The 17,396-nt window shown below is 40.4% G+C and overlaps 1 protein-coding gene across 3 annotated transcripts; it reads left to right on the plus strand.

Moving 5' to 3' along the window:
- Positions 1 to 258: 258 nt before the first annotated feature.
- Positions 259 to 16,476, plus strand: CUNH8orf89 (chromosome unknown C8orf89 homolog). 3 transcript variants are annotated; one of them, XM_089517460.1, is made up of 8 exons: positions 259 to 427; positions 2,756 to 2,807; positions 3,293 to 3,453; positions 4,801 to 4,948; positions 5,267 to 5,359; positions 8,044 to 8,151; positions 11,051 to 11,115; positions 14,801 to 16,476. In XM_089517460.1, the coding sequence occupies exons 1-8, from the start codon at positions 385 to 387 to the stop codon at positions 14,935 to 14,937; spliced, it is 807 nt and encodes a 268-aa protein (XP_089373586.1). In that variant the 5' UTR covers positions 259 to 384; the 3' UTR covers positions 14,938 to 16,476. The 3 variants fall into 3 exon arrangements, with proteins under 3 accessions (XP_089373586.1, XP_089373588.1, XP_089373587.1); XM_089517461.1 differs by lacking the exon at positions 259 to 427 and adding an exon at positions 1,780 to 2,163; XM_089517462.1 differs by lacking the exon at positions 5,267 to 5,359 and having other exon boundaries at positions 260 to 427.
- Positions 16,477 to 17,396: the final 920 nt, after the last annotated feature.

Genomic DNA, 17,396 nt, shown 5'->3' on the forward strand with positions numbered 1-17,396 from the left:
GGAGTTTTCTTGCCAACATTGGTTCAGGGAGGCCTTGAAGCTGAGAGAGAGAGAGACTTGGACCAAGGCCTCCCCAGTGGGCCCCAAGGCCGAGCTGGGAATCGACCCCTGGTCTCCAGAGTTGTGGTCCAGCACTCAGGCCACCAGGCTAGGCACCCTTCCTCCTAGTGCTAAATTGAGGCCTAGCTGGCGGGCCTCTTTATTACGGCTGCTCGCGTTGCCTAGCAACCGCGAGGCCTAGTGCCCCGGCGCCTGCACTCTACTCTAGGAGCCAAAGGCCGGCGGGGCGAGGGATGTTGGCTGGCGCTGCCTCCGCCTCCGCCCCGAGGGGCCCGGCTCTCTGGCCGCCCCTGGGCCTCCTTTGCTTGCCCCCCGTGGGCCGCTATGGGCAGCAGGAGCCGGCAACACACCCGCCTGGAGCCCAAGGGTGCGTGGCTGCGGCAGGAAGAGCGCGCCCGGGGCCTGCTGAGCCTGAGGGAGAATGAGCTTAATCTCAAAATGTCCCCCAGACGGAGCAGGGCTGGCTGCTCTGCAGAGTTAATGCAGCTCGGCAACGCTTTAACTGTCATGGCCGCATGATACTATGGAACGATGGGATTTGCAGTGATCATTGCAAACTGGGCCCTTTAAGAGATTTGGACTTCAGCTCCCAGAATCCCAGGCTATTGGCCAACATGGCTGAGGCTTCTGGGAGCTGAAGTCCAAGATTACCTTAAGCAGTGGTCTTAAAGCTGTGCCCTTTAAGAGATTTTGAACTTCAGCTCCCAGAAGCCTCAGCCATGTTGGCCAATACTCTGGAATTCTGGGAGCTGAAGTCCAAATTCCCTTCAAGCAATAGTCCCCACACTGTGCCCTTTAAGAAGAGATTTTGAACTTCAGCTCCCAGAAGCCTCAGCCATGTTGGCCAATACTCTGGAATTCTGGGAGCTGAAGTCCAAATTCCCTTCAAGCAATAGTCCCCACACTGTGCCCTTTAAGAAGAGATTTTGGACTTCAGCTCCCAGGAGCCGCAGCCATGTTGGCCAATAGTCTGGGATTCTGGAAACTGAAGTCCAAAAGCCCTTAAAGAACACAGTTTGGGGACCACTACATTAAAGGGGACCGTTTGGGGATTACTGTGTGTGTAGAGAGAGATCTTGTAGCGCCTATGAGACTTAAGGTCCAAAACACACACTGCAGAAATAATCCAGTTTGAGACCGTTTTAACTACCCTGTCTCAATGCAAGAGAATCCTGGGATTTGTGGTTTGTTGTGGCACCAGAACTCTTTCTGACAGAGAAGGTTAAATGTCTCGCAAAGCTACAGTTCCCAGGATTCCCTAGCATTGAGCCAAACTGGAATTATTTCTTACTGTGTTTTTAACCCAACTGAAGAAAGAATACTAATTTTCTTTAGTCAGTCTCAAAAGTGCTACAAGACCTCTCTGCATAATGGGATTGGTAGTTTGTTGCGTGGCACCAGAGCAACCTGTCAAGAGAAGGCTCAGTCTCTCTCAAAACTCTCCCAGAATTCCACAGCATTGAGCCACGGCAGTTTAAATGCTGTCAAATTCCTTTATTTCTGCAATGCAGATGCAGCCGCCCTCATATTTGCAATACAGGGACAATCAAAATCCTGGGCTGCATCTGTAGTGCAGGAATACTCAGTTTGATGCCCCTGAGTGCCATGGCTCAATGCTAGGGAATGCAGGGATTTGTAGCTTTGTGAGATATTTAGCCTTCTCTGTCAGAATGTTCTGTTGCTGCAACAAACTACAGTTCCCAGAATTCCCTAGCATTGATTGAGCCATGGCAGTTAAAATGTTGTCAGATTGCTTTTATTTCTGCAGTATGTAGCCTCAGTCTGCCTTACTTAGGAGGATGTTGTAAAGAACGACCATGAGACTCTATATATGAACTGTGGAGTCCAAAGTGCTGTAGAGAGGCTGAGTGTTCAACAAAACAAACACTGCAGCTCATGCTTTTCTGAAATACCTCCCAGCACTGCACATGGAGGAAGCCCTTGAGGTTGTAGTTGTTGCAAAATTCAAATATATTTCATTGCAAGCGAGTGTAACCTGACACAAAGAAAGCCCTATTTCCACATTTAAAGTAAAAAGGACTGGATAATCATGAGAGAACCCAACAAATAAAAGCTGAATGTTAATAAACAAAGTGGCCACAGGTAAGGCTCCCCCCACCCCCAGTTAATGCCCAAGCTTTGGGTCTCTCCCCAGGAAAATTCGTTTGGAGCTATTTGAGCTGGTGCTATTTGAAAGCCTTTTTGTTTTGCCAAAACAAAAGTTAATTCTGTACTTCAGATTTTAATTGGTGATCAAAATCCATATTTAAGTGACACCTTTAGAGTCAGCCCTCCACATATCCACAGAATCTCCATCCACTGATTTATCGATACATAGCTTGAAATTATCCCCCCCCCCTAAAAAAAAAATCCAAAAAGCAAACTGTGATTTTGCTGTTTTATATAAGGGATACCATATTCCTACCCTATTTTATATAAATAGGACTTGAGCATCTATGGATTTTGGTATCTACAGGAGGGCAGGGGAGTCCATATACCAAGGGCCCACTGTATTAAGAAAACATATGCCTCAGAAGTATGCAGGCTTTGATCAATTTGAGTGCACTTTATTGTGTTTTTTTTGTTAAAATAAAACTTTCATTACTGTAAAAGGTTTGCAAATCTATTAATGTAAACTTTCATTTGAAAATGGAATCACTTTGCATCTGTGTGAACCATTCTAACTATTTTGCAGGTTCACAGGAACATGACAATAAACTCCCAGAGATTGCAAGCCTTCAAGAGTGGTAAGTATTCTACTATACTTTGTAGTGTTAAATCAAGGTGGTGAACTCCTCCCATCTTCCACTGTGTGTGTGTGTGGTTTTTAAAATAAGTAAATAAACCCAGTGCCAGCACATTAATGTGATATCAATGTTAGAAAAATTAAATAGCCCTCCCTCTTTTAAGGAGAGGGTCTTTTTCCTTTGGCATGCATAGGATTGTTCCATTTTTAAAAATTGTTTTTGGACTATTTCTGCAGAATTCAGTTTCTTTGGAGACCTACGGAGTTTTCTTAAGGGGGAAAAGAGGTCCCTAAATTTAGATAGCTTTAAACCACTGATCATTTAGCCTAGTTATCTAGAGAAAGAGGGCCTTCTGTAAAACAGAAATGCTGACCAGGTTTTCTGGTGACTGGAGAAATATTTGTGTCCCTAAACATGTGAAAAACATACACTATGTATTAATTTTGTGTCTTCACTACACTGTCTCATTTTGATGACTGAAACAGCAAACATATCACTTCTCAGCCACTGAAAGAACAAAAATTGCCAACACTAACATCTGACCACAGATTTCTGGATACCAAAGTCTCAGGAAAATCATTCAGAAGTTGTCCCTTTCAGAATAGTTGGAAGAGTCCATCAAAAAAGACAAAAACACTAAAACAAGGTAAATATCCAAATGTTATTTTTACTGTAGACTTATCTTTGATAATAAAAAACCCCGCAAAATCTAGTAGCTTATTTGACTATGGTCCCTTTGTGATATTACAAACATTATCTTTGTGTAGATTTCTGGTTGCATTTCTTTCCCTTCTTTTTTTCAGAGTTATTCTTCTACCCTTGAAACTGGTAGATGTTTAACTACTGTCTTCAAAAGAAACAGACTTGTCCTTTCAATTACTATATATACTATATTTCCTGAAATTCCCAGAGAGTGTGTTTTAATACTATTAACCAAGTATTCTGCATGGATGTCCTAGGCTGGTGCAGAGACTACCTTTGGGCTTATGACATTTATGCTTTTGTATGACATTCCACAGGATTCAGTTTTATTCCTCACCCCTTTTTAATATCTACATGAAATCTCTTGTAGAGAAATCTGTATGGTGATTGCATCCAATGTTTTTTCTGTTTTTCATCAGATTCAGGTGAGACTATTCTAGAGTCCTGTCAAGACAGGTTGTGAGAGGATGGTTTATCATATGGGAGGTTGTGTGTCCAAACCTATTTTAAATGTATATGCTTTTCCCATAAGCAAGGATGGTGGAGTGATTTTAAAGTGGCGGGTCAGATGCATTCCATGAGTGAAATGATATTGGGGTGTGACACTATTAGGACATCTCAGAAGAAAAACAGATTTTTTCCTCATGGATGGCAAGTGTAAACCAGAGCTGCATAGTCTTTCTAGCTATATAGTGTATCTGGTGTTATGTGCGTGTGTGTATGTCTACATGCATGCACATCTCAACAGACATGCACACATTACTCTTGCTCACACTCCTCAGTCCCACACAAATATTTCAGCTTACATCCATCTTGTAGCCATGTTCACTGAGATTACTGTTTTTTGCCAAGTACTATCAGCAGGTAAACAATGATCTCAGAAAACAGGAGCAACCACCACTGGCTGTGACCCAACTAATCATCTGCAGTGGGGGAAAGTGGATGGAACCCCACTGTTTTGGGGGATTATACAGGAAGTAGCTGAGGCCACATGTAGCCACAGTTTATGCATTCACAGAGGTTGGTAGCATTAAGAGTACTGTAGCTGCTGTTTAGTACTATAGATACGATTCAGTTGTGGGTTTGATACGATGAAGACATGTTCTCATCTTGGTTAGTATAATGGTTTTCACAGAAGCTTATACACACTCCTGTTACTTCAGAGGAAAGTACTTTAGCACTTGAGACTAATGTCTAGTCTAGTAAAATTAGAATTGTAACTGTTGGTATAGTATTTATGGTTTCAGCATCAAGTTCCATGTATCTCACTTGTAATTACTACTTTAAACAGAATATCCAAATCCATATGGCTTGAGAGACTCAGGTGAAACTGTTCCCATGCCAAGTCTTTCACAGAGATCAGACAGATATTCTGCCATACCAAACCCCTCGCCAGTTGCTCAGAAGACACAAGGCGCTGCTAATTCTTTTACAAACAGGTATTCTGTTGTTGTTTGCGTTCTTGTCTGAAGACCACAATCCTTTTTCATTTTCAGATTTCACTGGGCATGATTATCCACAGGAGCAGAACTACTGCACTGCTGTTTCTAATATAGGAGTTCCATAAGAGCCCATGTATATATATTTTTAAAGCATTACTAGGGAAGGAAATGGCTAGAATGCATTTTTGCATATGACATCAAATAGACGGAAGAGTATTGTGGGCTCTTGGTATACACTGGGGTTTGGTTCCAACACCCACCATGGATACCAAAATCTTACATCTACTTATTTTTTTATTGTTTTGATAATTTCAGCTCTTGCATTAATGATGAGCCCAGTTTGCCATCTTTATATTTGCTTCCATCTACTTCATTACAATATTTTCTTGAAAAGTATTACAAAATCAGGTAAGGTTTTACTTTATTTTTGCAAAATTATTATGGTAATATTACATAGAGTTCAAAGTTATCTTGCTCAAGTCTGAGCGCTGTTATGTCAAGATTGAGCTTTAGTCACTCCAATCCAGTAGGTGGTAAAACGCAGGAATAGTATGAACATGTGAAGTCAAAGGCTTTCATGGCCGGCATCCATATTTTTTGGTGGGTTTTTCGGGTTATGTGACCATGTTCTAGAAAAGTTTATTCCTGACATCTGGTGAAATGTCAGGAATAAACTCTTCTAGAACATGGCCACATAGCCTGAAAAACCCATTTAAAAAAAACTATAGTATGAACATGATTTCACAGGTTTAAAAGCCTAGTTCAGAACTGGGATTGAGTTTAATGCTACAAATATTTTTGTTAGTAGTGGGATCCATATAGGTCAAATCTAACCCACTCTGTCCCCTCTCCATGGACAGCTAACTGATATTGTTGGCCTTACTGTAGTATGTAGTTAATTCATATTTCTGGTTAAGGGTTTTGTCCCAGAGAAGAATTCTTGTATTCCTTGGCGGGATACAAACTGCCGCTTTGCGGCGTTCCCCCGCCGGCGCCATTTGCTCCGTGCGGGAGCTGCAGCAGCCAAACCGCACGGCTCCCGCGCAGAGCAAAAAAGAAGCTCCATTTCGGAGCTTCTTTCCGCGGCGCACTGATGACGTCGCGAAGCGCCAAGGGCGCATTCGTGACATTAGCGCCGCGACACGTCTGGACGCTATGCGTCCAGTACGTAAAGATGGCGGCGCCCATGTGGAAGGGGCGCCGCCATCTTGTACGTATTGTATACGTACTAGGGTTAGGGGGTGCGGAAGCACCGCCCCTTCCTAACCCTAGTACGTATACAATACGTACTATATGGCGGTTTGTATCCCGCCATAGTTTTTGAGGCATACATATTGGGACCAGGTCAGTGATGAGATCATGTCTCAGCAGTGAATCAGTCATTTATTAACTGTAAACTATGAAGTGGCAAAAGGATCACTTTATTTGTTTCATTTAAAGTACAGAACTTTGAAAATGTTTATCCCATTGTTCTATAAGTGATTTACATTTTTATAAGGACATACCAAAATGAAAACCATGTGGAGACAACTATAGACTTCTGTAGGCCAGGAACCAGTAGTATATATGACCACCAGGTTGCACACAGTTCTTCTCTTGTCTTATCCTAAATAGTTTGAGGCTTTTCTTTCCACAGAACTATCTCTCTAACCTTGGTCTTCCCACTGATTTCAGTTTCTCTGTTATTGTTGTTGTTGTTGTTATTATTATTATTTTGTATTCCACTCTTTTCCCAGAACTGAGACTCACAGTGGCTTCATAATATTAAAAGAACGATACAATTAAAAACATAGAAAAGAGGTTCATTAAAAAGGAATTAAATTATTACAATGTTAAAATAGATAGCTATTAAAATACTAAAATACATTTTAAAAACTCTATAAAACATTTTAAAATGAAACAACAACCCAAGAATTCTCTACTATTAAGTGTTCTTAATATTCTTGGTAGCATTTTTGATGTTGTTACTTATAAATTGCTTCAAGCCACTCCTTTGTGAACAAGAAGAAAATAATTTTTATTTACAGACAGAACTTGTGATAGTATCTCTTTTGGTAGTTGGTTCTCAAGGCTTGTAGTTACAATGTGTACATCACTTTTCCTGTTACAAATTAACTCTATTCCAGTTCACTCAATGACTTCAGTTACCCTTCAAACTGTGTTTTATTTCTTTACACACACACCATCCACTAAAGCTCTTTAATTAGGAGTATAAGTCCTATGAAAGTTTGGTTCTGTTCATACGTTACAGTTTCACAGAATAAAGTGGATGTGAGCTCCGCTTTATTGGCTCTCCATTTCTCAAAGAACCCAAAACTTCAAACTTAGGCCCTGTACACACTGGCCATTAAGGCTGGCATGGGGGCAAAGTTGGGGTGTAGTGTCTTCAAGATGCACGCACGCCTCCGCCTCCCAGGCACCCTGACACCACATGCTGCTACAGTTGGTCTTTTAAAATGATGTTCTTATGTTCACCTTTGCCTTCCCCCTTGCTGTTCAGGGCAGTCAGTAAGATACAATTTTGCTACTGGGCTTTTGCAAATTTCCTTAATTATATATTTTTATATTGTGCTTTGTTTTTTATCTTATTTAGTTATTTTATTTCTTTATACAGTTGTACAATCCTCAGCAAAAAAGATAAAAAACTAAGGTGTCAGAAAAAACTTTCACTAGAGCAAAGCCTAAAGCAGTGATGGTGAACCTTTTACAGACCGAGTGCCCAAACTGCAACCCAGACCCCACTTATTTATTGCAAAGTGCCATGTCCCTCTGGCTTTCTAGTAAGAATCTCTGGCAAACTCTGTGCTAGGGCGGCAGCATGTGTGCCCACAGAGAGGGCAAACTTAGAGAACAAAGAGAACAGATACAGGCAGTGCAAAACTTACCAACAGTACATAAACTTGCATTGTGAATAGACTATAGCTGGAAAAGACCACAGCCTGTCTTAGAACTGAGGAAGTTAATATAAAATCCTTCATCACAATACTCCATAGGGAACAGGACAAAGGTTTTAATTTTTAATTCTGGAACATTTTAACACTTAATTCTGGAAAGCCTGTCATTAACTGAAATGTTTCTTTCTCTTTCTCTAGAGGAGAGAGAGCCGTGGGGGATATTAAAAGAGGGGAGTGTTCTTGGAAGCCAAGCCCTCTGAAGACATCAGAGGTGCATAGTGGAGCAGGAGAATTAGGTGCTAGGAGGTAAGGCATCTTGAATCAACAGACAACCACATTCTTTGGACATTTGTAGATGTAAAAATAGTTAGGAAATGTTTTCCAGTATTCATTCATGAAATATTGTTATGATTAATGGATACTTGTCTGATTAAAACTAAGTGAACAGTGTAGGTTTGTATTCACATACATTTGTCTGCCAGCCTAATTAAGATACCCTTGGCAGAATGGATTGCCCTGCATACATATTCAATATTCCTTGGAGGATTAAGAAGCTTTTCAGAGCAAACATGGAGCTGTACAGGGAGAAGAGAGGAAGTTCCATTGCATGAGCAGACATCTGCTTACATGATATTGGATGTTGCCCTTTATTTTATTTAAATCTCATTGCTATTTCTTGGGAATTTATATACATTACCATGACTGTCTTTCATCAGTACACTACTTGGAAACTTTTCTGCTTGGATTCAACAAATCTGTCACATTCAATTTCTTAGAAATGTAGCTGCCCTTCTGCTCTATTTGCATAGAGGAGGTCCCAGGTTCAATATCTTGAATCTCCAGATGATGATGATGATTTATAGCCTGCCCAATCACAAGGAATCTGGGCGGGTTATAGCAATTAAAATATATAGAAAATACAATAAAATTCAAAATAGTCCCTTCCCAACCCCCCATCCCAATACTTAAAAGATAGGGCTGGAAAAGCTCCTCCTTCAACTTTAGAAAGCTGCTACTGCTCAGTCTGGACAATACTTAGCGGGATGGACTAATAACCTGACTCAGTATAATCTGGTTCCCTATCTTCCTATATTTGAGATTTTAGAAACGAAATCCTAAGAAGCTCTGTGGAAAATAATAACAGTAATAGTAACATTTCTTCCCCTGGATGAAGGCGGGGAAGCATAACAGATTGATATATAATATACAACATCAGTTAAAAGCACACAACATCAATTTAAAAGAACAAATAAGACAAATCCATATTTAAAAAAATCAATCCATATTTTAAAATTCATAATTTAAAAATTATTGGATAGGCCTGCTGGAGGAGACTGGTCTTTTATGCTGTTTGAAACCTGAACAGCATATTCAAATGTTGGATCTCTTCCAGCAGGTTGTTCCACAGTCTAGGGGTGGCTGAAGAAAATGTCCTCTGGGTGACAGCTGCCAACCTAGTCCTGGCTGACTGGAATAAACGTCCCCTGGAGGACTTGGGTATGCGGGGCAGAATATATGGGTGAGGTGATCTCATAGGTAACCTGGATCCAAACCATATAGGACTTTTAAGATAATAGCCAACACTTTGTACTGCTGCCTCAAGGTCTGGCCTCCCTCCGCATCCCCCCCCCTTCTTTGATATCAGTTTGGTATTAAAAGAATGTTTGAGGCATGTAGCCAAGAAGGCATCCCCAATGCAGGAAACTAGCCATATCATATAGGGACTTCCATGACAGTATTTGGAGATCCTGCTTGCTCAGCATGGGGGAGAGCCAGGGTACTTAGCCAAGACAGATCAATTATGAATCTACACAGTATCTTTGAATCTACATAATACCTTTGATAGGAGTGATGATGGTGATAGACCTTGGGCTTACACATGAACAGATGTCCAAGATTACCTCCCTCTGGGGGAGAGACATCTTTGACAAGGGACATTCATGGTGATTGCCAGCCATTTACAGACTTCCATTTCTATACTTTCCTCCTTGGAACCTCACCTTAATTCCAAAACTGTCATAGGATACATTTTGTCCTATAAATATATCTGCTCAGGCACTACCAAGTTGATCTTGTTTTGAGGTCAGACAGACACTTTGTATTTCATCTGATTTCTCAGCAGTCACTGGCCACCCCAGATCCACAGGCTGTGTGCTGAGCCAATTTCCTCTCACAGAACCCCTCAACTGGAACCTCTGCTTCCGGAATCACCCTTTGCAATTCTAAAAATCACTATCTGCTAACAGCTTTTATATCACTAGTTCTCACATGTGTGTGCGCACACGCTTTTGTGTGAAGGCTAATTTTCCTTTTGCTGTTATAAATTAAATTACATTTGGAACTTACATTCTGGAGTTCTGTTACTCGGAAGTGATATATAAAGGCTTGATCCCTACTTTTAGTTGCCCAAAGTACTCTCAGCAGCTTACAGTGAGCTAATAAAATTTACCCTATTAAATACTGATTGTGGATGCCCTCTGGGACCCTGGCATTTTGTCCCTTGCGCATAAACTAATTTTAAAATTGGCAGCCAGTGGAAAACATACCTATGCCTAGGTATCTGGAATCTAGTGTACTGTATCTGAAAAATACTTGTAGGAAGTATTTGTCTATACATTACATTATAAAAGCAAATTAGAACAAAAATATAGCATATCTGCCATTTTATACACATGTATGTGGGGATATGTCCCACTGGACTCAATGGAATGTACTTCAAAATAGGCATGTATAGGATTGAACCACTAGCCTTTTTATTATTATAGATTAGGTCATATGCAAGTGAAATACTGCTAACTTTGGAAATTTAAAGAGAATGTTATGGCTAGCTTAATAAAAATTCTAAGAACTGGCACTTTTCCCATTTCTGTTGCCCAACAATGTTGAACCCTGGAAAAGTTTCTAGACATTTCATTTTATATTCCCTAATGGTGGCAAGCCTTTGCCTTATAGTCCTATAAGGACAAATATTTTGATGCTTGTTGAAGTATGATTAGGAATTTAATTTAAATCGTGACTGGAAATGCAAGTATTTCTGATAAAGAAATCTTTGTACAGTCCCTTTGTGACTAATAAGTCAAGATGTTTTGTCATCTCCCATCATATCTTCAGGAGATTCTTTTGTAAGATTAAAATTTATTGTCACAGAAGTAATAAATGTAATATATTCTACTGTTTTAATGTTTGTTTTGTGTATTATTTTTAGGCTGAAAAAACAAAACCGGTGTACCAGCCTAATTTCATTTCCAGAAGTGTCCAGGTGCAACTCTGGTAAATGTATACATAGTATATTTCCCACCAAGTGTTTCACCAGAATGTATTTCTGTTGCAAACTAATTTTCTCACTGCTTTACTATGAACTCTCTTCCTCTTATTTTACATTCATTTTTTAATATTTTATAAAAATGCTTCTTGAAATCATGTTTTTCACACATAACTAAAGCATAACATTTCTAGTGTTCCTTGCAAATCATGTCTAAAAGGCTTAATTTAGCTAATTAATAAACAATACATTATTTTCTTATTCTGGATGTATTCCAGTTGTAAGCTAAATGTGTTATTTTGAACAGTTACTTTTGCATGGTGGATGTTTTAATTATTTTGGCTGCTGTATACTTGTACTCAAGAGTCAGCACACAGAAGCAGGACTTCTGAATATAAAATACATATGATTGTATCAAAGGCATGCCCTAATAAAATTATTCCTTAATACTAATAATCCAAAGTAGGGTATGATGAAATGTAAAGCAGGGAAGTAAGGAATGAATTTATAACACAATCCTAAACAGATCCACTAGGAAATTCCATTGTGTTCAGGGAGATTTAATCCCTAATAGGTTTGCTTACAGCTGCAGGTTTAGTTTAAAAAATAAGTTTTCATCTATTTTCTAAATTAGAATGGTTTTCCTGAACAAAACGGTAGCATTCTTTTTTTGCTTCCTAAATGAACTGGGAAACCTACTGATCCTGGTGATGTAGACTCTCAGTAAAATTACATAGTTTCACATTCAATATTTTTCAGATGTTTTTGGCTATTGTGACGACCTTGGAGGCTATAAAAACTCCTAAAATGAATTTAATGTTCTTCGCTGGCAATTAGAAGTGATCTCAGGATATAACAATTTTTATTCTGCACAGCTCTTATTTTAAATAGCCTAATAATATTTTAGAAACTTATCGCCCAGCTGAGTTTGTCTGTCATGGAGATTCAGAAATGCCATTACTTCCTGGAAGAGCCAACATGGTGTAGTTGGAGTGCTGGACTAGGACACTGGGAGACCAGGGTCTGAATCCCTGCTCAGACATGGAAACCCACTGGGTGACCTTGGGCAAGTCAGTCTCTCAACCTCAAAGGATGGCATTGGCAAACCCCCTCTGAAGAAACTTGCCAAGAGAACCCCATAATAGGTTGCCTTAGGGTCACCATAAGGCAGAAACAACTTGAAGGCACACAACAATTACTTTCTAGAACTGTGGAAAAGCCACAATAGGTACTTACTCTGTAGGTGCATTCTGGGTTGTTGGGAGAAGGAATTCACACAACTTGGGTTTCTTTGTCACTGCTCAAAGATAGGCAAGAATCTATGAGGTCTTGTGATAGCTGAACAACATACAGCAGGCTCCTTCTCTTTGGCCATCCACATCAACAGTTGTCTTACTATTTTACTTGAATGCAGAGCACACAGGAAAAATAACAGGGAGGAAGGAAAGGAGGGCCCATCACATTCACAATGAAAATGCGATGAGCAGGCATTATGGGAGAGTGTGGATTTCTCCTCTCACCAACCCAGAATGCACTTTTGCAGTTAAGTACCCAATGCTGCATTCTCTGAGTTGGTAAGAGGAGGAATCCACACAAGGGACATGCCCAAAACTCTCATCTGTTTTATAAGGTAGGGAAGTGACTTTGTCCTAATCATTAACCACCTCATGCAGCGCTCTTCTCCCAAATGTGGCATTCACCGATATGAACTTCTCCATCTTAACCCAACAAGGCTGGATTAAAAGACAAAACCAAAGAGTCATAATGACAAAAGGGCTTGGTCCTACGAATACAGATTTTTAGCACTGTGCACAATGTTGTGTCATAATTTCCCTTGTGGATCCAGTGGGCTAGGACAGAAAGGGGTGAGTGACTTACTGGAAAAGGTAAAAGAGCGCATGAAGGAAAAGTCAGGACACAGACATAGGTCCAAAACACACTGCAGAAATAATCTAGTTTGAGACTGCTTTACATGCCCCGGCTCAATGCTAGAAAATTCTGGGCACTTTAGTTTTGTGAAACATTTAGTTTTCTGTCAGAGAGCTCTTGTGCCACAGTAACTACATTTCCCAGGATTCATAGAATCATAGTTGGAAGAGACCACAAGGACCATACAGTCCAACCCCCTGCCATGCAAGAAATCACAGTCAAAGTAGTCTTGTTAAGCCACGTGTCCCCCATCCTGTATCTACCGTAAACATTTCATTTTTCTGCCCTAAGTGCAGAACCTTACATTTCTTTGTGTTAGCTTTGGCCCCAGCTTTCTGTGCAGGTCTTCTTGAATTTTGATCCCCTTGCACTGAGCCATAGCAGCTAAGGCAGTCTCAAACTGGATTATTTTTGCAGTGTGTTTTTGACCATAGATCTCATTAAAGATGCTCCCTAATCAAAAGGGCTGCCAGCTGCAACACACAGTGAGCAATGATAGCTACCAGAAAGGCCACCTTTAAGGAGGAATCTTCCTAAGATGCTCAAATGGATGCTTTGTGAGTTGCACTGAAACTAATGGCAGGCTTTAAGAAGGTGCCTGACTGGAGGAGATAGGATAGTAATGCCCCATAGGAATTTTCATGTATGCGGATGAAGGGAAGTGAGGGGGGCTCCTTGAAAGTTGGACTGACCTGAGGACAGTGCAGCAGCCTGCCTCTTTAAAATTACCTTTATTTAAAATTATCTTTAAAATATTCTTTCTAGGGCTGAATGCCAGTCTTCTTTGCATGAACACACACCAGATGTGTGACAGGTGCCCTATTATACTGAATGGACTTGGTTTTGTACTACCTAGCAAAAACCTTCCATGTGGCCTCATGAATCATTGCTGTGGAGTGCCTGAGAGACAAGAGAAGTGTTATTAATCACAAATTAATAACCCACATTTTTTCAGAGCTTCTCGTTCAACCTCCAGGCAGCTATCTGGAGCCAAGCCATATCTTGGATGCTGAAGGAGACCCCAAGTCAGCAGGTCTAGCTGGGAAGTGGAGAGACATGCCAAGGAGCTGTCAGGGACAGGTTCATAAGATCCAAAAAGCAAGGTTTCCTTTCAGAAGGAAATGAGAAAGGAACAATCAAGCACCCTAAAGCTAAATAGTCAGAAAGCGTAGCCAGAAAAATAGGATGAGTGAGCTCTGGGCGAAGATAGGAAGAATGGGTGGCCACAAAAGAGCCAGCAGTGTTGTTGACTGTTGCACATTGGATCTTCCTGTTTGTCTCTCGGCACTGACAGAGAAAACTAAGTTGTGCGGATGTCTCCTGTCACCAACCCAGAGAATTTGATAATTCACACTGATAGTTATCCCTAGGTAGCCATATCATTCCAATGCCTCACATGGTCTCCAGTGATTTGGTATCCACATCATACACCACCCTCTTCACATTACATTTAGAACAGGGATAAGTCACTTGTGGCCCCAGCATAGCTAAAGACAAGTACCTGTGGGAGTTGCAGCAGATAGTCACAAATAGCTTACTCTTGCATTCAAAGATCCTAGTTTTAAAGATATCACGAACAACTCACAGCTTATTCTAGTTTATTTCCTACAGGCATCTATTTTGTAAGATGTAGAATGCAATGAACCTTGGTGGTATATTCTGTATAGCACCACTTCAAGTGCTGCTGCCACTGCAAAGAAACACATTATACAGCCAATACATAACAGTAGGGTTTAATCAAGCAGTCCTTTGTTCTTCTCCCAGATTACTGCTACAAAGATCCTGTTAGAGGAGCTCCTCCTGGGTACCTTCAACGACTTTCTGAACTGGCAACTTTGGAACATGAAACCATTTATCAGGAGAAACGCAGAAAAATCAGGAAGACAAAGAAAGAGCTGTAGACAATGTACTGGGCAAGGAGAAGGTTCCTTTGCATATATTTAATGTTGACCTCTTGCCCACTATCTACACCACCTCATTGCACAACATAAGTGAACCTCACTATTATTGTAAAAGGGAAATCCAGTACATAGAACTGATGTTACCTTGTAAATACCTTGGCCTTTTAAACCAATCAGCTAATGTGTATAAAGCAGCTGCACATTAGTCAGGTGTCGGATCCTGCACAAACATTTTGACTCCCATTATGGGGAAAAGGCTGAGGACATGAATTAATGTACTTATTAAAATTTATTTTTTTCTGTTGGTGAAAAAAGCTGTCTATTGACAAGAATGTGTGCTTTACTTCAATTCTTAACTTTAAACTACCCCAAGCATAGCTTGAAGGCTTTGCAGTTGCTCTGTATAGTCTCACCAGTGAGTGTCCTTTTTCATTGTTTGTGCCACTGCCACAATCTGGGACTAAAATAGAAATTTCTGCTTCAAGTTTCCATTTGTTCCATGAGACTTCCAAGTCACTCTGTCATTTAACAGCCTTGCTCAGGTCTTGCAAAGTCAAGACTGTCTTCCTTGACTGAGTTGATCTATCTGCAATGTAGTCTTTCTGCATTATTTTCTAGTGAGATGTCTTCTCATGGTACATCCAAAGCAGGACAGTCTGTTTAGTCATCTTGACTTCTAGGGAAGAGTTCAGGCTTGATTTGCTTTAGGACCCATTGTCTTCTTGACAGCCCAGGTTATCTGCAGAATTCCAGCACTACATTTCACATGAATGGATACGCTTCCTATGAGCTTCCTTCACTATAGTTCATATACAGGCTTATATCTACTAAATAGCATAATGTGAGTGTTCTAAGTATCAGATCTTACTTGCACAGATGTCTACTAACAAATCAATATTATTTTCATAGAAACTACCTCATTGGTTTCCATAAGTCCTCTGCTTTGAAGAGGAAACACCACAACAGCCAATTTATCTTCATATTAATTGCTAGAGTCCATTCCTGTTCTCTTGCAGAGAACTATAAAAAGAGATAAAGCATATTAAAGAGACTGTAAACTAGGAATAAACTGCACTGAAGGCACTCTGGCCCCTTCCATCAATCAGACTGCTTATAGCAGTAGTTTAAGGGTCCAGGTGGAGTAGATGGCAATGTTTGCTGCTTCCTGCATTATGGCTCTGGAGGATGCCTTCAGTATTCTGAGTCAGATTTACAGGGGTGTGAGAAAGATACACCAACCCAATCCCCAGTCAGACAATAGTTTCATTTTGTTTTTGAGGTGCATGCCCAGATCTGGTTGTGGCAATTCTGCAATTTAGTCCAGTGTATAATAACCACACAGCTGTTGTACTATAGCTATTCACTGTAAAAATCAATACAATGGCTGCTTTTTTATTCTATGTGTATGAAAAGCTTAAATTATGAATAGTTGGTTCCAGTATGTCAAGATAATGGTTCCTCAGCAGCTGGATAATATTGAAATGTCTCAAGAAATAACCCAGCTGCTGCTATAAGTAATAAACAAGCTTGGACAAACCAGTAAGATCTCTCTTATCACAAATATTTAAGTTTTTAATACCTTCAATGGCAGATGCCAGGTTTGAGCAGGTTTTTCAAGCTCACTGCACAGGCTAGGATGTTAACAAGATGCATAGTCAGTGGCCAACTTCCATACATCCAATTCTTTCATTCACCAGTACCATGCACTGGTACCAACTTCTACTCACAGACCTGAGGAACAGCTCCCAATATGCACACTAATGGATTATACTTCATAACCAAGTACCAATTGCCACCTCTGCTTAGTTCTTCTATACTTGCTACTAGCTGTAATGTTATGTAGCTTCTGGCCAGCTGACAGCCGTTCTTGTCCTGGATCCTCCACAAAGGACACCTGCTGCCAATTTCCTAATAGAGGCAGTGCTGTTAAGATTCTCATATTCCATTTGAGAAGGAATTTTCACAATTTTTACTTAGGTCTTTCTGTCCTCAGTCAACACTGCTGTAAAACATACAGTACTATCTATGTGTAACTTGTGCTCAGCTATAATATCCGAGACTAAGCATGTGCCTAAGCACGTAAGAAAATCACTGAATTTTGTTGGCCAGAGTCCACTGCTGTCCATTAAGGACAGCATCTTATGATCCATTAGCAGCACATGTACGTATAGACAGAAAAATATTTTAGACCCATTACTGATCTTTGCAAACTACTCTGGGAGGCTTTTGGGCTGAGCACAAAACACCTGAAATCTTACTAGGTCCAACAAGACTTATTAACAGGAAAGTAGGCACAGGATTGTAAGCCCAAGTTTCACTGAAGTCAGTATACCTAAGTAGGAGTGATATCACTGATTTTTTAAAACTCAAAATGGCAAATTTTAGCCTAGAACTGGAATACTAAGTATGCATGAGAACTTGGGTACAGCGAATAGAGCATACATGTACTTAACGCTGGT

Source organism: Sceloporus occidentalis, unplaced genomic scaffold (assembly GCF_023333645.1).
Source record: "Sceloporus occidentalis isolate IW3139 unplaced genomic scaffold, rSceOcc1.0.p SCAF_3, whole genome shotgun sequence".
Lineage (NCBI taxonomy): Eukaryota > Metazoa > Chordata > Lepidosauria > Squamata > Phrynosomatidae > Sceloporus > Sceloporus occidentalis.